This window comes from Nilaparvata lugens, chromosome 7, assembly GCF_014356525.2.
Source record: "Nilaparvata lugens isolate BPH chromosome 7, ASM1435652v1, whole genome shotgun sequence".
Lineage (NCBI taxonomy): Eukaryota > Metazoa > Arthropoda > Insecta > Hemiptera > Delphacidae > Nilaparvata > Nilaparvata lugens.
Window position 1 is genome coordinate 6,912,060 of NC_052510.1, and position 27,645 is coordinate 6,939,704.

Genomic DNA, 27,645 nt, shown 5'->3' on the forward strand with positions numbered 1-27,645 from the left:
ACAATAAACCTTTGGATCTTTGAATCCGTCCCTTCAAAAACATAAACATAAACAATGAACCTTTGGATCTTTGAACCCGTCCCTTCAAAAGCATACACAAAAGCCATACCAATTTTACTTTCAATATTATTCCGATCCATGTCATCTTCATAATTTCTTCATGTCTCTGCAGTAGTTATCAGCACATATTCTTGGAAGATCATACTTTTTCTGTACTATCATATATTGTTCTATGGTGTAGTACTGTTTTATCGGTTCATACTCTTCTCTCTGATCCATTCTATTCATCTATTTCCGTTCTTTTTCATATCTCCTATGTACACTTATTATTCTCTTTAGTTTTATTCCTGGCTCATGATTCAACTGTCATGCGATAAACTGGAAAACTTCGATAAATTTTCTCTCAATTCTTGTTCTTGTACTCCCATTTCATTATTTTTCTCTGTTTCCATTGTACACTAGTTATTCCCTTCTTGTTCCTGTTTTATATTCCTCTCATATCTTCTTCTCTATGCTCGGTTCCTTCTTATTCACATTTCCTCCTTTGTTCACTGTCTTTTTAGACATTACTCTTTTTGATTTGTCAAAGATACCTTTCAAGATACCTTTCAAGTTGATTTCATCATCCTATTTCAATTTTCATTCATAATTTTATGATAAATAAATATCGAATGACCTGGCTGGCTCAGGTCTGGCGTCAGAGCTTTTCATGTCGCAACTGATCAATTTCAGGGCCTCTGACATGACCTAACGACTACTAATTTTTTATGTTCATTGTATTTTCTGTTTGAAACTGTCTTTCATACTTGTTTCATCTCACTCGTATTTAAACGATTTTCAACTTTCATTCTTGTTCACATCTGCAATGTTCTAAGTTTTGTTGATGTTTCACCCACACATATGTATAGTTTTAATGTGTTATTCAACAAAAATCTACAAACCATAGTAGGTTTTACTGTTTCTTCTGTTTATTACCGTCCACTAAATCCTCTTTTACACTTTCTTCAGTCTCAATTTTAGTATCGTTTCTGTTTTATCTTGCAAATTTTTAAGCTTTTATCCTATTTTCATACTCATTCAAATCTCCGTTGTTTTATTCTTATCCTTGTAACCGCGTACAGGCTTATTCACCACGAACACCCGCCTTCCACTTTTCATCAGCTGATATTTTCCTTATCAGATCTGTATTTGTACAGAAACAGCATCATCAACTGATGAAAAGTGAAATGAGCGTGCTCGTGGAGCATAAGTCTGTAGGCACACATATATCTTTGGTTTTTGTGTTGGTTATACTGTTTCTATTTCATTGGTTATTTCTTTAATCTTGCTCTTTCTTTCTTCAATTTATCTATCTACCTTTCTATCTACTTATCACAGTGTTTTTGTTTCCATTCCCATCCTGGTCATCCTTACTGCTCCGATACATGATGTTTGATGCTTTCTGCCACAACTCAGTTCTCTCTCTCTCTCTCTCTCTCTCTCTCTCTCTCTCTCTCTCTGTTATATACCCTCCTTCCATATCCTTTTCCTTCATTTCAATCTTAGTTCAAGTTTTTCTCATATCTGATGCTGTTATTCCAATTTGTGAGATCCTTTTCCCGTTTCTTGTAATTTTTCTCACAATACTTATCAGCTCAAATATTGTATGATTAGTTGTAATACTCCTTCCATTCCTGCTCTATGTTCCTTCCAAAATTTGTTTTCATGTAACTTCCTTTCAAGTGTTATCTGATTATAACGGGTGACCCAGAATAACGGGAACATTTGAAAACGCCGTAAAACATTAGTGGGAAAGGCAAAAATAATTTTATTCAAACTAATGTAAAGTTCAAGACTTGCCATTTGAGAATTGTTAATAACATCTATCACTTTTTGACAATTACTTCTTCAAGATGGCTTCCTCCTGCACGAATACACTCTTGAAATCTGTGTTGAGATTCCTGAACGATTGCTGCAACATTTCAGCTGGGATATTGTTAATTTCATTTTGAATTGTCTGTTATGATTCAACCTCAGCTATTGGTCAAGTTGTGAAAACGTTTGATTTGAGATAGCTCCACAAACAGAAAATTGCAAGTGGACAGATCATGGGACCAGGAAACGCAGATGTTGCAGCGATCAATGAGGAATCGTCAACACAGATTTCAAGAGTATATTCGTTCAGGAGGAAGCCATCTTAAAGAAGTAATTGCAAAACAGTGATAGATGTTATCAATAGTTCTCAAATGGCAAGTCTTGAATTTTACATTAGTTTGAATAAAATCATTTATGCCCTCCCTACTAATGTTTTATGGCGTTTTTAAAAGTTCCCGTTATTCTGTGTCACCCTGTATCTAGCCTATAACAATACAAATCTGTATTAATCTGGACCTCTAAGGTTTTCTAATTCAAACGAATTATTAGAGCTGCTATGCGGTTGATTAGATGACTTAGCAATATTGGGTACGACAAGTTTGAAAATGTCAAATCAACATGTGCTTAACCAATTTGATGACCCACAAATTTAAGATTTGAAACTTGAGCTGCGTTTACACCAAAGTTAACATAATGTTTATTTTTCCGACCCTATAGGCTCTATTAGATGAAAGGAACTTGACAAACACATATGTTCATCATGTGTATGATAAGTTATGTTCAATCTAATAGAATCTATAATGACGGAGAAATAAACATTTTGTTAATAATTTTGGTGTAAACTCAGCTTTATGTACTTACATATTGGGTTGACCGTCATTTTCAGTCAAAGTTATAAACTTGATATTCAATTTCACTTGTTCTAATGGACATCCGATCAGTTCCGATACTAGTCCAGCATTTTAAAGAAACTTCCAATTTGAGAAAGCTTTAATATAATTTTCAATCATTATTGTTCAGTCAGCATAATTCAAGTTCATTTTCTAATTTATGTTTCTACTTTTTAAAATAGAAACATTTTCATTTCACATGTATTATTTGTTTAAAAGTGTGTGTTTCCTAAATTTACTTGTACTAAGTTACTTACCACTACGCTCAGTTTTTCAGTTTCTTTATAAAAGATTGATTGATTGATTATTTATCACAAATGACAATGTATTTCCAGGTCTTGCAAGACCCATTGCATACCAAGATTAATATATTTTATTCCACCAAAAGTTGATTACTCATTCATTATAATTTCTATTCATATTATTAGTTATCAATTTACTAATCCGTCTATCCGAATATCATTAAGAATATTTTTTATTTTTTAAATAAAAAACTAAGATATTGTAAAAAAACACAGATTTATTGATACTTAGAAATGCCTGTTTCGGTTATTACACCATTGTCAATCTCTGATAAACAATGTTTATCAGATTACCAGTTTATCAGAGATTGACAATGGTGTAATAACCGAAACCGGTCTTTCTAAGTATCAATAAATCTGTGGTTTTTGACAATTTCTTAGTATTTTTCATTTAATATGAATAATTACCACAATATCAACTTCTCAACTACACAAAAAAATCAATCTAGATACTTAATTGGTAATAGATGGAAAATTACCTTAGAAAAATTACTAGCTGCCAGTTAATTGCCATCCCTACTTTCTTTGTTTTTAAGCAGCTTTAATTGGAAACTATTATTTCATTCGAGAACTATCTTGAAATATGTCAATTACTTGAATCACTCTCGGATACATCAATTTCCTTCTCAAATCTTGAAATATTCGGTCGACAATATTTCAAGTCCAATTAAGTTCAGATACTTATTGCAAAAGAATTCTCGATGTCAGTTGATATGTCCATTTTATTTCAGAGCCTTTATCAGGATAGTTTTTTTTATTTAATTTTTGAGACAGTTTGAGACTATAGTTGCATGTATCCACAAAATGATCATAATTATAGTAAAACTTATACCCGGTTGCACTAAAGTCTGTTAACTTTTAATCCTGATTAAAGCAATCGTATTGAAGAGAAGCCTTTTCAGGAAAACTTACTGTGGTTCTCGTGGAATTTAATCATGATTAAAATCTAACTGGTTTCAGTGCAACCGGGCCTTAGATTGTTTATTATGAAATTCCTAGAGCATTCCATGTAGTTTCTTGACTTTTTCTACGTATTACAAAATTTTTTGTAAAAATTCCTTATTCATTTAAATAATCATTTTATTAATTGTTTCTCTTTCTCCTATTTTACAGGTCTCGCTCCTTTGACAGAGAATACGACAGAGATGACAAAGGCAGATCCAAGGACTCAGTGCGTGATAGACAGAGAAAGAGAAAAGGTCTTCCGCCGTTGAGGAAAAATCATTTGTCAGGTAAATATTTTGCTCCCAGAATCTTCAATTCTGGATATTCTTTTGCTCCTAGTTCAAAAATAACCAAAGGTTGATTATTGTTACACAACAACGTTTCAAAATTTTTTCAACTAGTTTGTTCAACGTTTTTGTTGAACTTTTAACGAAACATTAGCCAGTATTCCAAAGTTCTAAACTTCTTGGTACTGAAACAAGTTTTTTTCAACGTTTTTGTTGAACTTTTAACGAAACATTAATCAGTATTTCAAAGTTTTAAACTTTTTGGTACTGAAAGAAGTTTTGGTACGTTTGAATACCAAGCTTTTGTAGTTTGGTTACGTTGAACAACTAGTTTTGTTCTTGAACTTGAACTAGTTGCTCAAAGTTCCATAACTTTTTGAAAATATTTTGAAAGTTGTTGAACAATTCTTCAATCAATCTTTTTCCGAATCAATTTCTGACTGGTCAATGATTCCATAATTAGGGTTCAATTAAAAATAATGATTTGTGTGTTATTATGTTACCAATGTGCCATTATATTTTTGTAGTTTTATGTTTAGATTTAAGGTTGTGTGTGTTCTTTCTAATAATATTAATTTCGATCAGTAATAAATTTCAAAATTGTTGATTGTACTGACGAACATATAGATTTATCCAAGATAACTCGTCATCCCTTTCTTAAAACAACAAACAGTCTGTGAATATCATTGTCAAATATGAATTATTATGCAATGCTATTTATGAACATGACATCAATATTAATAGAATCATAGATGAATCAATTGATTAAACGAATCAAGATGATACAGTAAAATTCGATAAATTATCGACTTGATGAATAAGATAACGTTTCTAAAAAGTGGAATCCATTGGGATATTGTTAATCAATTTCATCCAAATAGTCAATAAATTATGGTCAGATTCCACAATGTCAGCATCTAGGAATGGGGAAAATCCATTTTTGAAAATCGTTGTTGGGGGAATTGTTGGGCACAACCTTGTTTTGGGCAATTTTCTAACTACCCAAACCCGAGAAAACCTATAAATTATTAATCTTTACAAAAAATGTTTAATTAATATTCCAAGTCTCAAGTTTTTAAATGCAAAGTTTGTCAATAATTTGATAAATACCACATAATTTAATATAATACTTAGGATTTGAGAGTATTCAAGGTAAAATAGCAATCGCCCAAAACTAATGTTCCTGAATCAAAGTAATGTCAAAGTTATCGTTACATCTAATAATTTTCTAAAAAAGGTTTAACTTATAGGAAGTGATTGATTGATTAGAAAAGTTTTATAAGAAATCCAATTATAATCACATCTCCTATCCTATAAAATCAGTTTTTATGATTTATTATTTAATATTTGATCATTATCTCGCAGAACATTTCAAAATACATGAATTTTTGAATTTTTTCCACATTGTTCCACATTAACGTAAAGAAAAAGTCTCAGATTAATTATTGATTTAATAAATTCATTTGGTTACTCTGTAAGAATCTAAAGGTGTATTTTCGTTTGTGCGTAAATTTTCGCAGTCGACGACGGCAAGCATTGTTGACATTCATATTGTCCAAATTTCAAGTGTGCTAAATCAGCTTATTTAATAAATTTTAATTATTTGTGTTTATTATTAAAAAAATTATGATAATATCAACTTATTGCCATTTAAAAGTATAAAAAAAGTATTATCTCAACCTCTCCCATAATTATTAAACATAATCTTTTAGGTTATGTAGTCTAGCTGAATTGAAATCTACCCAATCTGAGATTCTCTCCCTGTCGTGGTCGACGACGGCATTTACGCACAAACGAAACCCAGCTTTTCGATTCAATCTTACGATCAATCAATCAAAAAATGTACTTGCAAAGAATAAATTGATTGATTGATTCACTGTAAGGATTCAAGTACAGATCTACGTTTGAGGTCCTCAATCTCGAAAAACCTAACCCAGAAATAAACAACAACAATTTAGCTTTGGTAACATCAAACTTAGGGCAGGGCCGGTTTCCGAGCTCGGGATTTAGCTAAGTTCTAGACTTTGAACAGCTGGAGTCAGAAATTGGCTTTTCGAAACGGGGCGTAGTCGTAGTCATCATAGTCGAAGTCACGTTTAATTAAATTTCGAAAAAATAGAAAATTGAACACAAAATAAAATAAAACGAAAATAGTGTAAATTTTCAGCTTTTTTGAATTATCTAGGAATGTTTTATTTCAAGGAAAAACGTTTCCAAATATAGAAATGAGAAAATAAAGATTTATTTTGCTGCAACTATTTACTGCGACTACGCCCCGTTTTGGAAAGCCAATTTTCTGACTCCAGCTGTTTAAAGTCTAGAACTTACTTGAATTCCGAGCTCGGAAACCGGCCATTATTGTTCTTATGTTCTAATAGTTTTGTCTCTTGCATATCAATTACCCCACTCACGAATCAAGATAAATGTGCACTTAACCTGAACCAAATTCAGAACTAGAAGTTTTGGGCGATTTCTTATATTCGTCCCAAGTATTTATTATCATTACATTGAATATGTGAATATTTCCTATTTTAGGATAATAATGTGAAATATTTCTTTTATCTTTGGTTTTGAAGCATCTTAATTTAAAAATGTACTTTGTGAAAATATTTTAGGACTGAAAATTTTGTGAAGTGAACTAGTACAAGACAACCTATATCGGACAATGTGTAACCTTATCTAAATTTGGGAGAGGAATAGCACAAGGTTACCTTATTTTTCCTCTCCTTATCATTTAGATGTTTTATTTAATTTCTGAACCAATCACTTGGCTAATCCAATTGATAATTAATAAATGAATGGATAAATATCAGTTACACAAATGTCATAAAATTGTATGGAAAGGGTCAATAGAAAAGGCCGTCGATGATCGAAAATATAAACTCGACCTATAAAAATATTTAAAAATGAAAATTGAAAAAATATTTCATCCTCTTTGATCACTGTTGTGTGATAATCCATCTTAATTCTTTCTTCTACTTTCACTCATCATCATCCGTGTCATTGTCCACGCACAAGCCTAGAGCTCAAGTGGGTATCATCCTCAGAAAAAAAATGTAAGATGAATTGAGCAAGGCTAATCAATCAGGGCTTCAGTTACTCAAAAATGTTCTTGCAGTAACCATTTGCGTGAATCTATGATTATATTATGTTGAAACTAAATGTATTGATGGATAATCATTAGATGCCCATAGAATGAATAAAATGGACGGGTAATACTTACTTGGTTTGAGATAACTGTATCAATATCTAGTAATATTATAATCCTTAATTTGGTTCGAATTCAACATCTTTATTTGGATCAGCAGCTGTATTTTCTGAACGGGGGTTTTTGATTCCTTAAGTAAAGCACGAGGGCCCGCTTGATGAAAATATACAGAGTGAGTCATATGTATGGGAACCCTTCAATAAGTTGGAAACTGTTGTAGATATAATACTGTAACTTTCAGGATATGTTATTGATCGAATACTATACCTTTTGACGTACAACTGAATTTCAACCCCTCATAAGGGAGTGACTTAGGGGTTGTAACTCGAATATTTTAAATGTAACCCCCATTGTGTGGTACATAAATTTAAAGGCCTTTTCTAAACAAGAAAAGATAACATCAATTAAAATGTTCTATGATACTTGCATCCAAAATGGCGGCTGATTGAAGTTTTTAAGGTAATGTGGGGTTGTAACTCATAAGCTAATATTCATAACTCCCTCATAAGGGGGTGACTTGGGGTTGTAATTCGTATATTTAAAATGTAAACACCCATTGTGTGGTACATCATTTCAAATGTCTTTTTTAAAACAAGAAAGATGACATCAATAAAATGTTCTATGATACTTGTATCCAAAACTCCCTTATGAGGGGTTGAAATTCAGTTGTACGTCAAAAGGTAGATTATTTGACCAATAACTTATCCTGAAAGTTACTTTATTATATCCACAACAGTCTCCAATTTATTGAAGGGTTCCCATACATATGACTCACACTGTATATTAATAATATACAGTATAACTTAGATAATCACTGGAAACATGTGCTGAAGCATGTCTGAAAACATGTGCTGAAAATCATGTTTTATTTTGCTGATGATGCTCACACAATAGTTTGTTTTGTTCGATTTACACTGTAATGCTCTCATAAAGAATCATCTTGTCAGTTGAATAATGATCCAAATAATTTGCTCTTAAAAAATATTTTACCTGAGGAATGATACAAATAAATCAAAGAGAAATTTCAATAAAATACATGGAGCATTTTTTTCTGGTGTACCTGGAAATCTATGCGAGATAGAGTGCTCTACCTGGTCTCAAATTTTAGAACACGAAATTATGCCAAGAGGGATTTTGAATTATACATCTGAATGGAAGATATTGTTGATCAAAAACCAAAATTCATCAGAATTGATTTTTTCTTTGAATTTTATTCATTTTTGAAAAATCATAACTCAGTACTCATTGGAGATAGAGAGTTCCAAATGATCTCATTGTATTCATAATTTTATAATCTAAAAAAAGGCGAGAGCAAATTTTTCTGTCCGATTACTGGATTTGGCAGAAATAGCTGAAAACTGGAAAATGGACCGAAAACACAAGGTTTTTGGGCCACTCTGTATCTAGCACAATGAAATTGGTTATAGACTTCTCTCATGTATCCAAATAATATATTTAAAAATCAGAACTGCAATATAAATTGCAAGCACACCCCCTTTTTTATTCAACTGAATAATTAGTTGATTAATCAACTGAATAATTAGTTGTTTATAAAACTGAATACAAGATTATTCAACTGAATGTTTGCTCTAGCTAGAACTAATGCCTAGCCACTAGGTTTTAGTTTTTATTCAATCGACTCAATGAAAGTCCCCTCTCCCACGTGACCCGATGAAAGTCCCCTCTCCTACTTGACCCAATGAAAGTCACCTCTCCCACTTGACCCATTGAAAGTCCCCTCTCCCACTTGACCTATTCACTATAAGTATAGTTTTAGTAGAGTACGGTTTCGTTACTATAGTGAGGTCCACGTTATAATGGCAGTGGAGAAAGATAGGAGAACATCGTTGACGATCCTCTTGTCAATGCCTTTTATAGATGCGAGCTGGTACAGGTTTATTTATGTAATATTAACTGTTCATTCTCACTTTGAACACTTAATTACGACATAGCAGTCAGGTATTTATATAAATAAAAGCTATTAGCTAGTGTCCGAAAGCGCTACACTAATGTAAGTAGAAGCTAATAGCTTTTATTTATAAATACCTGACTGCTATGTCGTAATTAAGTGTTCAAAGTGATTATTTAACAAGCAGTTCGTAATAGAATCAAACATTGAAGCAAACATTCATTCTTGTTTAAAATAATCAATTAAATAGATAGATAGATATATATTACGTCTGGTTGGCCTCAACGGCGTCAGACAAGTCAAAGTGCTAGCAAAAATGCAAGACACCATTAATGTTACATGAAATTTATATCTAGTATATAGTTACTATTTGTTTTTGACTCTATTACAGTAGTCAAAATAGTCCTTTAGACTTTCTCCTCTAGAAATGATTTCAAACTTCGTTTAAACTCCTTTATCCTTAATATCTCCAGCAACCGAATTGGTAGTACTTGGTATATTATCTTATTAAGCGAGAAATTATATTTTTCAATAATTTCATAATAAATAAGATGTAATATTTTGTTAATTAATTCATTATTCTACATTGTTAAAGGACTATCTGGCAACAGAGCAAAGTGAGAAAGAGATAAGCAATACCATTGCTAATCAAACACTGCCATTATAACGTGGACCTCACTATAGTTTTGAATAGATTGTCAAAAATATTGTGACGCCATTATCAATCTCTAGAAAACTATTACTACATTTACTAGATTCGAACTTTTTTTATTATTATCGTATCAAATACAGATAACTTCATCTCCTAATTTCGGTCATGTAAGATGGAGATGAAGTTGATCTCCATTAAATTCATCTCCGTATCATTGAATAACCAATAAGTTATATTAAATTTTCAGAATAATACGTTTGCATTGTAATCAACATAATTTAAATCTGAAATTTCAAAGAAAACTATGTTAACTAAAGGAATGATCAACTCTGATTAGGCTTAGACAGATGTGAGCATCAGCAAATATGTACTCGCTTTCCGGGCCTCATTAACTGTCACTTTTTGTGTAGTTGAGAAGTTGATATTGTGGTAATTATTCATATTGAATGAAAAAGACTAAGAAATTGTCAAAAACCACAGATTTATTGATACTTAGAAAGACCGGTTTTGGTTATTACACCATTGTACACCTATTACACCATTGTAATAACCGAAACCGGTCTTTCTAAGTATTAATAAATCTGTGGTTTTTGACAATTTCTTAGTCTTTTTCATTCAATATGAATAATTACCACAATATCAACTCCTCAACTACACAAAAAGTGACAGTTAATGAGGGCCTGAAGTATCAATAAATATGTGGTCTTTGACAATTTCTTAGTCTTTTTCATTCAATCCTCATTAACTGTCTTTATTCAACAACATTCACTATTTTGAAAACAATTTCAATACTATTTTATTTTCATTAACAGTTTAGTTAGGCTGGGAGGCAAACTCTGCCAATATGACGTGACCTCAATATAGAGGTTCGTCATTGAAATGAAGTTATTGTTTATTTAATGCAATTTTGTGTGTGATTGGCGCAGTGTGCAGCACAACACTGTGGGTGGGGCATTTGTCGCGACTGGTGCAGCAGGACGAGCTGTCGAACACATTCGGCGAGTACGGCGACATCGTGTCCATCGACCTCATTCCGCCGCGCGGCTGTGCCTTCATCTGCATGAACCGGCGTCAGGACGCCAACCGCGCCCTCCAGCATCTCAAGCATCACAAGATGCAGCAGAAGGCCATCACGGTGAGACTCGTATCATCTAAATTCACTAACTAATTTGCAGAATTTAATCTGAAGAAAAAATGTCCAATATCTTTTTCGTATTAAGGTATGATCACATTGGATGCATGTATGCATAACAAAAGGCCTTGAGAATAATATGTAAGAAGGCCCCTCTCACTCCATGCAAAGATTTATTTGTAAGTATGGGACTGTTGACAGTGCCATCATTGTATATACTGGCATGCCTAACATCAATGAAAAAAAATAGTGAATATGTGATGAACAGTTATGTACATAGATATGAAACTAGGCATAGAAATTTGAGTCAATTATTGTCAGTATGCAGGATCGCAAAAGAATTGGCAATACATGTCTATTAAACTTTTCAATGCTCTCCCTAATGAGATAAGAGAAATTCACTTTGAGAGTATTAAACGATTTTTAAAGAATTTGTTCGTTGGAAAATGTTTATATAAAGTAGAGTTTTTCGAAATACAATTTTGAAATTCATTTGTGTGTTTGTTTTTGGACTTGAGAGTGCTATGTAGTTGAATTTAAAAAAATAGATTATAATGATGAAAAGAAAATGTGATATTTATATAATGTGATATTACTGTAAGCTTGAACTGACGTTTAACGTGCTGACATTTTTATGTTCTTGACAATAAATGATTTATTTTTTATGTGCAAGTGCACGTCAGATCATGCATGAGCCGAGAAACAAAATCTGAAAAGAGCCAATGAAACTTGGTGCAACTTGTCTGTAGCTACTCACACTGAATGCAACCAGCAATGTTCAGTGTTAATGATGCGATTGCTCTTTCAAGATTTTGTTTCTAATCTGCGCGCTTGGTCATGCATGATCACGCATGCAGTTGCACATATACACATACTATGTGATCATACCCTTTGACGAAAAAGTTATTGGCCATTTTTCTTTAGATTTAAATTCTGTACAATATTACACAATTCAAAATACCGGTAAAAAATCCTATTTCTATTCCTTTGAGATTGGAAAAAATATTTTTAACATATTTTGCCCATTGTTTATTAATACATTGATAGATACAATAACATCATTCTCAACTATGAATGATTGGGAAAGGAACAACAGGCTTAAAGCCCAAAACTGTCCCTTTCCCAAATTTGGATAAAAATTGTCCAAAAATAGGTTATGTTTACATTCCATGTGTCATTTTTGTTAAACTTATTTATTAATTTATTTATTCATTCATTCATAAATGGAGACAACGGGGGTCACCCCAAATCTGTCTCCTTTACATATTTGTACAATACAATATTGAGATTGAAAAAAAGGAAAAAATAGTTATAATATTATTGATAATAATAAGAAAAATATTAATAGGAAAATTAATGTATAAGGAAAAGAAGAAAATGACAAAAAAATACAATTAGTACAAAAACTTGTAATCTAGTTGAAAAAGAGAAAAAAAACTTGATAAATGTAAAATTGAAAAAAAACAACGATTGAATCACAATATGATCAGAACTTCTTATATAAATAATAACAAAATACCGTACCTCTCGCACCAAACCATGTGCACAGCCACACCCATGCATCCAAAAGATATTGTTGACATCCACCTAAACCATAATAGCGTATAAAATTTTGCGGAATCTAGCACGAGAAAACCAGAAGACATCTAGTTGCCCCGTTAAATTATTGTAAATTCTCTGCATTCTATTCAGGGGAGAGTGATAGTTTCTTAGAGTTCTGGAGCGGGGAACCATGAATGAAAAATCAGAACGTCGAGCCACAGGTGATACATATATATTCAACTTAGATAGTAAATGTGGTGCATCTATTTCATTATTCAGGAGACCAAAGAGGAAAATGAGTGCTCTGACATCACGCCTTACTTTTAAAGATTTAATGTGAAATAAATTTCTCAGTGACTCAGTTGAAAAATCTAACGGACAATAGTAATTGAATTTCTTGTAAAACATGAATCTCAAAAATTTATTTTGCAATCGCTCCAGTACACTAACTCTGTCTGCATGATATGGGCTCCATATCTCTGAAGCATATTCTAGCAGACTTCTCACAAGTGACTTGTAAATTAATATCAGAGGCAAGACATCATTAAAGGGTGAGCAGGTTCTCAGAATAAAACCCATTTGCTGATTTGCCCTAGTAGCTATCCAATCAATGTGTGTATTGAAAGAAAAATCAGAAGCAAATTGAACTCCAAGGTCCTTGAAGTATCTTACCTGCTCCAATGGTCTGTTATATGATACACATTTATTTGAGGGTTGAGTTGACGATTGAAACTCATGAATTTACATTTTGAAACATTCAACCTGAGTCCATTAGTCTCACACCAATGAAAAAAATTATTGATATCACCCTGTAAATAAAATGTATCATCAACATTCTTGATCTCCTTGAACAATTACTTGAGATAATGAATTAATTCCCCATAGAATAAAATAAAATATGTGGAAGAGTTGAAATCTTGTAAAATACTGTCTATGAAGACCAACTCTCGTTGTTCTTGTCAAAACCACATGTTGACACTGTTGACCACAGAACAATACTGTTGTAATTTGTACAAATTGATCGACTTTACGTATGCTTTTATTTATGAATAGAAATGATTTCTTGCGGTAGCCACACAACGAATATAAAAACTCCTCTATAAATCTGAGTACCCTTTAAATTATTTTGTCACGACATGTTTCGACTACTAATGCCATTTTCAAGACTTGAAGTACTCAGATTTATATTTTTATTTATATTAAAATTAGCCCTAAAGAAAAAAGACACTTCACTATCTACAGTATCTGGATGTGCGTGATATAATAAACGCACTTTAGCTGCGGTGCCAAAAATTAAGTTGCAAACTTTTTCCTGTGCTGTTTTAGCTGGCGTGGGCCCCTGGTAAGGGCATGAAGGGCAAGGAGTGGAAGGATTACTGGGAGGTGGAGCAGGGAGTGTCCTACATTCCCTGGAACAAGATTACGCCCCAAACCGACTTTGATCTGCTGGAAGAGGGAGGCATGTTTGATGAGGAGTCGGTGCCTGAGTGGCTTAAGTGTAAGTATTTTCCATTTATCTTTTCATTTATATTTCTTGATTTATTTATTATTTTATTCATTTATTCACACAAACACAAATCATAATGTACGATAATGTTAGGGAGACAAGAGGCGTAGCCTAAAACTATCTCTCTCCCTTTGCTCAAGTGTGTGTTTTTTCAATAATTTCTTCGTTCCCAATTAGTTTGATTGTCTTAACTCTATACACCGCCTATCAAGTGCTTAGCTCTGGGCTCTAGGAGTGTTTGAGACATGTATTAAATTACAACTATATCATTCATATAAGAGAGAAATTACAGTCGTTCTTTCAAGCTTAACAAACCCAGTCGTTTTTTCAAGACCTTTGCTCAATTGTGTGTGTGTGTGTGTTCTTAGCAATAATTTGTTCGTTCCCAATCAGTTTATCTCTTCAATTAGTGAGAATCGAGGGCCGGTTTCCGTGCTCGGGATTTAGCTAAGTTCTAAACTTTAAACAGCTTGAGTCAGAAAAATAGCTTCCAGAAACGGGACGTAGTCGCAGTTTTTATGACAATCTTTTTTTTCTAATTTATTTAATTGAAAACTGTTTTCGTTGACGAAATGAAACATTCCTAAATAAATCAAAATAGCTGAAACTTTACACTATTTTCTTTTTATTTTATTTTGTATTCAATTTACTAGTTTTTCGAAATTTAATTTAAACATGGACTGTGAATAAGTTACGCCCCGTTTCGGAAAGCCAATTTTCTGACTTTAGCTGTTTAAAGTCTAGAACTTAGCTAAATCCCGAGCTCGGAAACCGGTCCTTAATTCTATAGACCGGCTATCAATAACTGAGCTCTGGGCTGAGAGATTTCGAGAATACTCAAAACAGGCTGCCAACAATGTCATCATGAGCTGAGTTTACAAGAATGGCTGTGATAAGTGCTAAAGACTTGCTGAAGACTTGTTGTTGTTTAAGCACTGTAGTCTGTGTGAAATAAGTTGAGATTTGACAAAATATTTTAGTTACTAAATGGTGCGAAATTCCAATCTTTTCATGCAAGCTCATAATGTATAACAAAATATAAATAAAAATAGAAATCTTAAGCTGCGTTTACACCAAAGCTATTAACGAAATGTTCATTTTTCAGTCCTTATAGATTCTATTAGATTAAACATAACTTATCTTACACATGATGTGCATATCCATATGTGTTTGTTAAGCTCCGTTCAATCTAATAGAATCTTTAAGGATGGAAAAATAAAAATTTTGTTAATAACTTTGCTGTAAACGCAGCTCAAATACCCTTTTTAAAATTGTTTAATCACAACATATTTCGGCTATATCATGTCATCATCAAGTGATATGACAAGATGTATGCAATTCGACAACACAGTCGATGCAGAGTTGTAAATTTGAATAAATCCAGTCATATGGGCTTACATAAAAGTTTGAAATTTCACACAATTTGGCAACACGGATATTTTGTCTCAACTTCTTCTATACAGACAGACCCCAGCACACAGACAGCTAGTGAACGTGTTTGAATGATTCTATCTCAGTGCTTCTAGATACTAGAAGTTCTAGAGAATTGACTACTGTTTGTTATTTTAAATTGATGATTGCTTTGTTGTAGTGAAATTGGAGACTTCGAAACAGCAGAAACAGGCGGAGAAGAAATTGGAGGACCCGCGCCGAGCACCCAGCTCCATAGACACGCATTCGCAGGATGACACCCCCATGAACGAGGATGATAACAGCAAGGTATACTATGCTATGCTATCATAACCTATTCAAATTCAACTTTTGTAAAAATGGTCAAATGTTGGGTCCAAATTCCGATTAAATATACGAGAGTAATTCAATAAGTAACGAGACAAATTACCAATTTTCAAAAACTGCTAATAGTCCAGGCAACGAATGCTCAAATAAAGGTATAGAGGGGTGGGGGTGGTTTGAAAGTACCATTTTTTTTTCATTTTTCGCATATATCTCGGAAACTGCATCTTATGAACATTTGTATTCTGTGAAAAATTGAAGCTTACAAAATTACCAACAAGTTTTGTCCTTCAAAATTTTCCCATATCTCTCATAGTGTCTGAGATATCAGCTCTTGAAGGTGTAATTTCCGAGATATCTGCGAAAAATGAAAAAATGGTACTTTCAAACCACCTCCACCCCTTTAGCACAGTGGGTAGGGGTGAAGACTTTTGATATGTTAATCCTCTTACTATCCTTGAAAGAGCTGTGGAGTTGAAAATTGTGTTCCAAACTTTTCCCTCTATAATCAATCTTTCGTTGGCTGGACTATAAATTGATCCATATGAAACTTTCAGGACATGAAGTTGGCAACCTTGTGATGACATCTGATCAGTTGTTTTACCGTATTTCGTAAACATAATCGCGAATTGACTCAGTTAACAATGGCGAGTCCGCTTGAGAATTGCACCGTGTAAGAACAACTTGCCGTGATCAGATTTGACGGTCTGTCGTTTCGACTCTGGCTCATAGTGGTAGATCCATGTTCCATCAAAAGTTACAGTTCTTTTGAAAAAAAAAAACATTCTCATTCCGTCGCATACCGATTTTTCAACTGTTGACCGATTTGAAGCCTAGTTTCTTTGTGAACGTTCGTGAGTTGTCTAGGCACCCATCTTGCACAAGTTTTGTTTTCTGGAACTTGTTGTGAATAATGTTATGGGCATTTCCAACACTTGCGTTTACTTTTTCACTTATAAATTTAATAGTGATACGCCTATTGTCCCGAATCAACTAATAAATTTGAGATACGAGAGAGGAAGTCCCAACTTTGATTGGTCGTCCACTGCGTTGATTGTCACAAACTTTTGTACGGCCACTTTGAAACTGTTCTACCCATTTGTAAACGTTTGAACCATTCAAACAATGGTCTCCGTACACTTTTAACATTCTTTTGTGGATTTCACTACCTTTCTCACCTTCTGCGACTAAAAATCTGATCACTGCACGTTGTTCTTCCACGGTGCAATTCTCAAGCGGACTCGCCATTGTTAACTGAGTCAATTCGCGATTATGTTTACGAAATACGGTGGAACAACTGATCAGATGTCATCACAAGGTTGCCAACTTCATGTCCTGAAAGTTTCATATGGATCAATTTAGCAGTTTTTGAAAATTGGTAATTTGTCTTGTTACTTATTGAATGACCCTCGTAGATTTACCACAGATTTTTATTTACTATTACTATTTGTCCATTTTATTCTTATTTTTGTGATTGATATTTTACGATTTTATTCGCTTTTCAGGACCTACCAGGTGAGCTGGACCAGCCTCTAGGTGCGCCTCCCGGGTTCATTCCACTGCCCGATGGACCACAGCCGCCCCCCGACCCTACGGCGCCCCATCTCAAGGGGCCCCTGCCGCCTCCACCGCCCCTCGGACTGCCTCCTGTCGGTATCATGCCGCCTTTCGGGCTGCCTAACATGCCTCGTGAGTATATGCTGCGATATGTTTTATCTTTCGATAAACACATCTTCTAATTAACACTTTAATATGTGTGAACCTGTTTCATAAATGTATTGGTTTATTGGTTTATTATACATGTCATGGATAGTGACGAGCACCATATCGACAATAGTCATACAATAATAGAAAAAACAAGATATTGATACACAAAACACAATAATTGTACATAATACTCTCATCATAACACAAATAACTTATATCTAAGACCTAGACAACATTTATAACAACTAATGCAACATATTCAATGGTCGAAGATACTTCGCCACTCATAAAAACATTATTTATTCCCACTATTCATTCATTCATTGTATAATACACTATAATCATAATACAATTATGACATTGTTATATTGAAATATGATATTGTATGATATGAATTTATAACATCAATATCTTTCAAAGTACCATAATATATTCTACGATAAAATTAATTGTCAATTTATAATATTATAAATTTCATTTATAAAATAAGAAACCATAATAATGACTTCATTTATTCAACAAGAAACAAAATTCGGCTGTTATTAAAAATCACATTAAACAGCTGCTTAGGTGGTTGAGTGCCAACCTTAGACCAGACTATATCTGGCCAACGTTAGTAGACAGTTAGTCTACTAACTCTGGTTGAGGGCCTCTTCACACCTACCTAAGCTGAAATACGTCATATATCAATGTTTAATCCACAAGCGTAGCTTTCAATTTTGGGAGATAGGACGGTCACATGCTCCGAAAACGTATTTCAGGGTAGCGTAGTGTAATGTGAAGAGACCTTAACGTGGATATTATCATCAAACTATTATATCATCGATTTATTATAATTTATTTACATTTTTCTTATATATGTTGTATTTTGGCGAAAATAAAGATTCTATCTATTCTATAAGTTCTACCCACTTTTTCATCCCTCTGTATGCTGCAATCCTACATATTTGCATATTATTGATAAAATAGTTCCTGATTTGCTTTGCAATTGATGGTATTGGAATACCAGTATCGAACAATAATTGTTATGTTACTGATATTAGTATGCAATCGGTATTATTTTTCTACTATATATTGATGTGATTGGCTTCTAATAGATTTAATTATTTTTTTATTCAGTCATGTACAATAATTACACTCATATTTATTTATTTAGCATATGGCAGATACACAACACATATAAAGCTTATGAGTCTCAAATATCTACATATACACTATATTTTCTTCAAGATGTTGTGTAGTTTTTGGTCAGGAGAACATAAGTTTGTCTATTGTATGCTAGTCCATTTAGCGTTACCCAATGTGCACCATGGAGGCGAACTAGCGTTACACCTATATAAGAAGGCACAACAGGCTTATGCCCAAAACTGTTCCCTCTCAAATTTCTTCTACAGTCCAAATTGAATTGTAGGTTAAGCTAATATCACTTATTAAAATAACAATTCATTTATCTATTCTTGAAAATATTGTTGCAGGTCTGATGGGTGGGCCAATGGGAATGCCGATGGGCCCCGGGCTAATGCCGAATGTGCCCCTGGGCGTGCCCCCTCCCGGCCTCATCAGCTCCCCCCTGATCCACCAGCAGATGATGCAACGCCTTCCGCAACCAGTCAACTCGCCCTTCAATCCTCCACGTCAGTTCATTACATCAAACATTCAATATATCTAACACTAAAATTAAGACTTGCATACTTATATTAGGGGAAGTGTTTCGATTAGACCAGGTTTCGTTTACACCAGGTCCTATTCTACAATGAAGCTGAAAACCTGGTCCAAACGCACACTCACACCTCGGCTAAACGAGACTGAATGCTTCGATTAACCCAGTAGTTCGATTACACCAGGTGGTTTAAACAATACCTGGTCTAATCGAGACATGTGCTAAACGATATGGAATGGTGTGATTAACCCAGTAGTTCTATTACACCAGGCCCTCTGTCTCGATTAGACCAGGTATCGTTTAGACCACCTGGAGTAATCGAAGCATTCCGTCTCGTTTAGCCGAGGTGTTCGTTTAGACCATGTCCTGGTCTAATCGGAAAAGTCCGATCTGGGGTAACGAACACCTAGACTAATCGAGCACCTGGAGTAATCGAATACCTGTACTAAACGAAATACATCCATAATGCACGCTTGGTTATGCTTGATCAAGCACGCATATGATAAACAAAATGTGGAAAGAGCAATAGGAACTCTCACACTGAACGCTTGCACTTGCAGGTTGGTTGCGTTCAGTGTGAGCAGCTACATACAAGTCACAATGTGTTCCAATGGTAATTTTCAGATTTTGTTTTTTGGCTCATGCATGATCTGACCTGTATTTTCTTATATACGCATTCAAAGTGATCACACCCTAATTGTGATGAATATGAAATAATTATTCACTGATCGAAGCATCCTTTCGAATGAATGACACTGGATCCATTTCAAAGTCCGTCAGTCAACAGTTTGAATTTATCAGTTCAACAATCATTTCCCGGTGGTTCGGAACCCACTTGAAGCTCCAGTTCCACTTATCACACATCACATTCTTTCCCGTTACCCACGTACTAAAATTAAAAACATGCAATGAAGCTTATCATTGCAATTACCAATGTAAGGAACTGACAACGCTAAAATTATAAATAAAGAATTCTACTCTTTAAATTGAACGTTTCTTCAATAAAACTTAATCATTACTGACTAAACAAGATAACAAACTTTTATCATCAATGATGAAATATGAAATTCTCTACATTTTTCTGATGTAGGCTACCTAGAACAAAATTTGATTGAAAAATGTGATTCCAATAGCAGTGCGGTATTCTACAATCCAAACCCCCGCACAAAATTAAAATTTTGAGACAACAGTCAATACCTTTTTGATTGTTTTTGTTCAAAAATTCTGATTGGATCAATTTTTTTTTCTGAAAATGTTCAGCTTGTTAGCTGACTTTCTCATTTTGAGAATAAACACGGGACTGACCTGACTAAAACTTTGGTGACAACATGATTCACTTTCAACCAATCCTGACAGGTTAAAGTGAATGAATGCAACATCACAATAATTTGCTATTGCACATTGTTTATCATCGAAAGTTCTAAAATATGTTTGTTGCTTTGATTGATTTCAGCGGGCGTAGCGAGCCTGATGAGCGGACCGCCGCCGCCGCTGTCGCAGATCCCGCTGCCGGGAAGCGGTGCCGCCCCTGACAAGGGGGGCCCCAAGGGGCCCACTGGCCCTCCCGACCCCCTCACTGCCGCCTTCACCGACCCCCTCCTGCAGATGCCTTTCTCGCTGCCGCCCCAGCTACAGCTCAGTAAGAATTCATTGACACATACGTCTCGTGTTGTGTTTACTACTTTCATAGGTAAAAACTACAATTTATTATCGCTAAACCGTCGGTCCCGGCTGCCTAAAGAGCTGTCATGTCAGAGGCCCTGAAATTGGTCCAGATCATGTTCCTGTTGCTTTTAGAAAGTCCAGTGGATACAGTGTAATAACATGGAAAATTCTAAAATTATCAAAAATCTTTGAATTATACCCTCATATTATATTAAGATACGAGTAGAATGTTAATAGATATGTGTTTTGTTTTATTGTTTTTACTTCCAATTTCATTGTGTTGCGCTGCAGGCTGTATTGATAATAGTAATCACATTATCCTTAATTTCAGCATGTACATAACTGAGTATGTTATGAAACAGTTATGTGGACTAGACTAAACTATTTTGTGTTAATTCAAATGAATAGCTCAATAACACACTAGCTACTCTTGATGTAGTGGTCAATTAATTTCCGAAAATTGTTTGTGAAATTTATATTGTTTTTTGTGGGGAAATGAAATTTATTTTTCATATTGCAAATTAAAAGCAAAAACATAGCCCTAAACCTTTACACAACTTGACCTTTAACCAACTTCTCACTAACACATTCTCCCTAACTAGTGTGCAACGGTATAGCTGTGTAGCTTGACGAAGTGAATAACCCAACCTGCAATGTTTTTTTCAGTATATCTCAAGTAATAGTCGAAATAGGTACTTGATGAACTGAGATCTTGACGAACTGACGACGTTGGTACGATAACGTCGTGTTCTCCCGTGAGATTCACTTTTGGCATTTGTTGGATAGGTAGCAGTGATTGAATACTGTGAAATGGTGGCAATTAAATAGTAATGATATTGCTATTAATGGTAATGATATTAATTGTGTAGTTCTAATCATCCTTCACCAATATGCACCATATTATCCATATACTAATTTGAGTTAAAATTGTTTTGCAGATACATTGGCTCCAAACCTGCACCAACCGGCTCCTCAGCAGGTCAAATTGCCGCCAAAACCAGCTGACTCATCGCAGGCTGATAATGATAAAAAAGACGAGTAAGTCATGTTCACACTTCACATATCATTTACAATCCTTAGCTGAGGTTTATTTTATTCAACTTCATTCTTAATGCTGCATCCACATGTTGGCCCAATGACGACCAGAGCCAGTTTGTGGATGAGTGCTACAGCTGGCCTTCCTTGGGCACTGGTTTGTTTGTTTGTTTTTAAATGTTTGCTTCCAGAGGTTCTAATTAAGAGTATAGGAATTGTCAAAAATTATAACACATACGCAGATTACACGAAAAAATCACACAAAGGAACCCTCTCTACACACAAACTCTTCCGTGGTATCGAAAACTCAGAGAAGAATGATAATTGGTTGATTTGAATTGGTGGAAGTTGATTGGTTGAGTTTGTGGAGTTGATTGTGATAATTGGTTGATTTGAATTGGTGGAAGTTGATTGGTTGAGTTTGTGGAGTTGATTGGTTCCTACTCCAACCATCAAAAAGCTTTTCAACTCCTCAAAAATATTGTTATCTTCACAATTTTTCAAATGAGTTGGAAGCCTTCTAATAAATTTAAGACTCATATATGTTGGTTTTTCTCAAAAAGAGCTGTTCTATGATACAGTGAAGCATAGTCTCCCCTATTTAGTGTATTGTATCCATTCGAATCAGCATTTCTAGTCATAGTCTATTGCAGGCTTTACTATTTTTCTTTTCTTCTCCATTTCTAGTCTAGTGTGGACTAGTCTCATTAGGTATGATCACATTGGATGCTCGTATGTGCAAGTGTGGCCATGTATGACCGCGTGTGCATATGAGAAATAAAATCCGGAAAGAGCCATAGAAACACGTTGTGACTTGTCTGACGCTGCTCAAGTGAATGCATTCAGTGTCAGTGTTCCTATGTCTCTTTCCAGATTATGTTTCTCATCTGCACGCGTGGTCATGCGTGGCCTCGCGTGCACTTGCACATACGTGTATCTCGTATTCAAAGTGGTTATACCATTACATTTATCTCACTCTCACTTTTCTTACGGTACAAACACACTGAAGGCGGAGCGGAGCGTGGCGTGGTGTTCTAGAGCGGGGCGTGGCGTGGTGTTCTAGAGCGGGGCGTGGCGTGGTGTTCTAGAGCGGGGCGTGGCGTGGTGTTCTAGAGCGGGGCGTGGCGTGGCGTGGTGTTCTAGAGCGGGGCGTGGCGTGGCGTGGTGTTCTAGAGCGGGGCGTGGCGTGGTGTTCTAGAGCGGGGCGTGGCGTGGTGTTCTAGAGCGGGGCGTGGCGTGGTGTTCTAGAGCGGGGCGTGGCGTGGTGTTCTAGAGCGGGGCGTGGCGTGGTGTTCCAGAGCGGGGCGTGGCGTGGTCAGAGCGTTCATGATTCACACTTGAAGCGTCGAGTAGAGTAGAAGAATACAAGAGTAGACCAGCTTGGCACTCGCACTGTCACGCTCCGCTTGTAGACGCTCCAAAAAACAAACCAGCTTGTTCTAAAGTTTGACGCCACGCTCCGCTCTGCGAGTAGACGCTTCCAGTGTGTTTTAGCTCATTACTTAACATGATATTGTTCACTACGCTCCTCTCAACGCCACGCTCCGCTTTCAGTGTGTTTGTACCTTTACTCATCAACGTGGAAGTTTCTATAAAGTTGGAATGTGGTATTTGTAGTATTTTCATCATGGTAAGACATGAAAAGCACAGTAAATTATGTCCCCGCATAATAATAGAAAATCTTCAGCTAAATTATTTTTATCCATTATCTTCATGGAAGTTTTGTGAATGATGCTTTAAGCTCTGAAGAAGGGCTATGAGATTACTCGTGAGGGACCACACTATACTCTACTAACATTCAATTTCAATTTCATTTATTGCCAATTAGAATATTCAAAACATATTACAAACTCTACTAACACTGTTCTGAAATGAAATGAATACTTATTATCAGGCAGAGTTTTATAAAACTCTTATAATAATATGGCTTCTTGAATGTTCAATTATAGAAAATAACTAGAAGCCTTGTAATATTTTTAGACGAGCATTGTGTAGAATTTTAAAAATATTGCAAGGCTACTATAGTGAGGTCCACGTTATAATGGCAGTGTTTGATTGGCGATAGTATTGCTACCCTTGTCTATCATTCAACAAAGCGGATAGCGCTTTGATCTCTTTCTCGCTTTGCTCTGTTGCCAGATCGCTTTTAACAATGTAAAAAGTAAAATTAATAATTAATTGACAAAATACAGCATTTCATCTTAATTATTATGAAAACTCATTATGGAGTTATTGAAGAATATATTTTCTTGCTTAATAAAATATGATTGTTTATTTTTAACGAGAATGAACAGTTAATATTACATCAATAAACTTGTATCAGCTACCGTCTACCGAAGACATTGACAATACGGAGGATCGGCAACGTTGTTCTCCTATCTTTCTCCACTGCTATTATAACTTGGACCTCACTTTAGTTATTTTGTATAATTAATTTTCTATAATTAAAAATATTATTTCTTGTTTAATAAAATATAATTGTTTGTTTTTAAAGAAAATGAACAGTTAATCTTACTGTTATTTTCTAGTTATTTATGTTATTAATCTAGTTATTTTCTATAATTAATTGTAATTAAGAAAATTGTGTTTGAAATGTTTCATTTTTATTTTTATTTGTTTCAGTAATCAGATGCCTTCGTTCAGTCATCCCCCTCCAAACTTTCCCAATTTGGGTGCAATGAACATCCCCCCTCCCACAACTACACCCGCCTCCACCTCCAACAAAGACGGAGATAATAACATGCAGATAGACGACAAGGAAGACAGAGATAGTCGCGACAAATCAGGCAAGAAAGACTCGAGAGACAGGGACAGAGAACGCGAGAGGGAGCGAGATTACAGGGGTGGCCGAGGGAGAGAGCGGGAGAGAGAGTACCGCGACAGAGATAGGGATTACCGTGGGAGGGAGAGAGATTACAGGAGTAGGGATAGGAGAGACAGAGACAGACGGTCTCGAGACAAGGACGACGATGATGATAAGAAGGAGGGAGGTAGGAAGAGTGAGGACAGGGGGAAGGATAGGGACAGGGAGAGAGATAGAGATAGGGATAGGGATCGTGGTGATAGGGATAGAGACAGAGATAGGGATAGGGACAGGGAGCGAGATAGAGATAGGCGTAGTAGCAGAGGTGGAGGGAGATGGAGTGATAGGGATAGTAAGAGAAAGGATGATCGGTCGTTGAGTGAGGAGAAGAATAACTGGACAAGTTCGCAGGATAATAATCAGAATCAGCAGGATCGGTGAGTTGATTTATTCAATCCATTCAAGTAAACCTTTTTTTCTAATTTTTATTAATAAATGGTTGGATCCAATGATAGATTCATTTTTTCAATTTCAATTCAATTCTTTATTGCCAAAATTTAACAACGTAACTAATCAAAGGTTAATAAATCAAACACCTATCACAAGAAAATAAAATGAAATTAACTACCCAGAACTAAAAAACTGAAAATTGTTTCTGGCAATCGAATTACTTCCGATAAAAAAATAATTTGTGCTTTTGATTTTTGTGCATATTTTTTTATTTTCTTGTTTGTACTTGTAGCATAATATACAAATACGAGTGTAGAATCTGCCTAGAATAATGAATTTTCATTTCCATTTGGAAATAACTGACTACATGTGGCCAGTTTGCCATTTATACACATGCATATATTTATTACAATGAATATATTTTGAGTATTCTGATGTAAAATTTAGATCATGGAAAGAGAAAATATGCATTTCTATTGACATGTCATCCACTTTACCTAAATTTAGTTGGATGTGTGTTATAAAAGCAGCGAATTTCAAAAAGTAAAATGTTGTTGTTCTTTAGGAGTTCCATAGTCTCACTGAGTTATATCTTAATATCGGGCACCAAGCTTCGCTCGTTATTTTTATTCATTGATAAACAAAACACAATTCTCTAAAATGATCGTGTTTATATTTTACAGCTGGCTGTACGTCAGCTTATGAATTTTGGGGATGCGATATTTTGATTTTCCACAGAATCACTCGCTCACTTTTTACTATCCACAGACGACGAAAGTCTCAGGTGTTTCAGTCAAGGATGAATTATCCTTTTCATGTCGTTCAGGTTTCCCAAGGATGATACCTAGTCCAGTCGAATTTTTATATCATAAACCCACTATGTTCCAAATTTCGTGAAAATCGTTAGAGCCGTTTTCGAGATCCGTTGGATATAAACTCAATATTATTCGTTAAAAGTGGTAATTGAGTGGAATATTTCTAATTAATCTATCAATCCAAGCCATCTAAATTCAAAATTTATAGTTTTAATGTTTATTTTGGACCAAAATTTTATAAAAATTGTACACATGAAATTCTAACCTTATCTTGGATTTTGTCACCTATAAATTTGGAAGAAAAATAGCACAAGGACTACCTTATTATTTTATCTTTCAATGTTATTACATTAATGTCATTTGCATTGTAAATAAATATAAATAAAATAAATAACCAGATATATACAGAAATTGCTTGCTTAATATAATAGGATACATAATATGCATTACTTACTGTAATACTATATGTAATACTTGCTGGCGAACAAGTTTCACTTATGCCAGTAGTGCCTTTTATACACCCGTATAAATTTATGTATTATGCATAGTATCTGTTATAATTATTTCTAATATAAGTACTGATTGTAAATTGTTATGGCAAATAAACCTTATCTTTGTATAATAGTTATACTAGCTTAGTCATACAGCAACAACAATGTATATTAATGTATAGAATAGCATATTCTCTTTGTTCAACACAGCAAATCAAAACATTATGCAGTTGAATATCGTCACTAAAACTATTATTGATACAGATGATAAATGTGATACAATATCTACATAACATATTTGAGTCAATTATGTTAATTGCATGTTAATGCATGTTGGTTGATTCGGTTACAGGAACGACGGCTTCAACAACAACAATAATAGCATGAACAACAACAACAATAACCATGACGCCTCAAGACAGAACATGATGGACATGCACCAGGGACCACCCCATCCCGACAATGGTCCACCCAAGGGTGGTCCACATGGGCCACAATCTGGACCACCGCATGGCCCACCGTCTGGACCACCGCATGGCCCACCTCCTGGACCGCATGGGCCACAATCTGGACCTCATGGGCCACCACCGCATGGGCCACCTTCTGGACCTCATGGTCCACCTTCTGGACCTCATGGGCCACCGTCTGGACCACATGGGCCACCGTCTGGACCTCATGGACCACCTTCTGGACCGCATGGGCCACAATCTGGACCTCATGGGCTACCACCGCATGGGCCACCGCCTGGGCCACATGGTCCACCGCCTGGACCACATGGGCCACCGCCTGGACAACATGGACCACCACCTGGACAGCATGGTCCACCGCCTGGACAGCATGGACCACCAAGGGGCATGCCCCCGCCAGGACCGCCCATGGGCATGATGATGGGTGATGGACCAAGGCCGCCTTTCGGGCCAGGTTGGTTTTCGAGTTTTTGAATTTTGTTAGAATATTTTATAATTAGTGACTTTTTGGTTATTTCAAGCATTATAATTGTATTTCTCTCAGAAATTGTAATAATAATAATAACTTTTATTCACTTCATTGTACAATT

At 35.1% G+C, this 27,645-nt stretch overlaps 1 protein-coding gene across 3 annotated transcripts in view; it reads left to right on the top strand.

The window, feature by feature from the left end:
- The window catches only part of LOC111059870 (SR-related and CTD-associated factor 4), a 66,441-nt gene that overhangs the window by 31,138 nt on the left and 7,658 nt on the right, over positions 1 to 27,645 (top strand). For all 3 annotated transcript variants that reach the window (XM_039433584.1, XM_039433583.1, XM_039433586.1), the window contains 10 exons: positions 4,160 to 4,278; positions 10,974 to 11,182; positions 14,048 to 14,219; positions 15,820 to 15,947; positions 17,468 to 17,651; positions 19,145 to 19,303; positions 20,783 to 20,968; positions 21,933 to 22,032; positions 24,652 to 25,269; positions 26,941 to 27,509. In XM_039433584.1, coding sequence (XP_039289518.1) covers positions 4,160 to 4,278; positions 10,974 to 11,182; positions 14,048 to 14,219; positions 15,820 to 15,947; positions 17,468 to 17,651; positions 19,145 to 19,303; positions 20,783 to 20,968; positions 21,933 to 22,032; positions 24,652 to 25,269; positions 26,941 to 27,509 — 2,444 coding nt within the window. The remainder of the gene's footprint in view (positions 1 to 4,159; positions 4,279 to 10,973; positions 11,183 to 14,047; positions 14,220 to 15,819; positions 15,948 to 17,467; positions 17,652 to 19,144; positions 19,304 to 20,782; positions 20,969 to 21,932; positions 22,033 to 24,651; positions 25,270 to 26,940; positions 27,510 to 27,645) is intronic.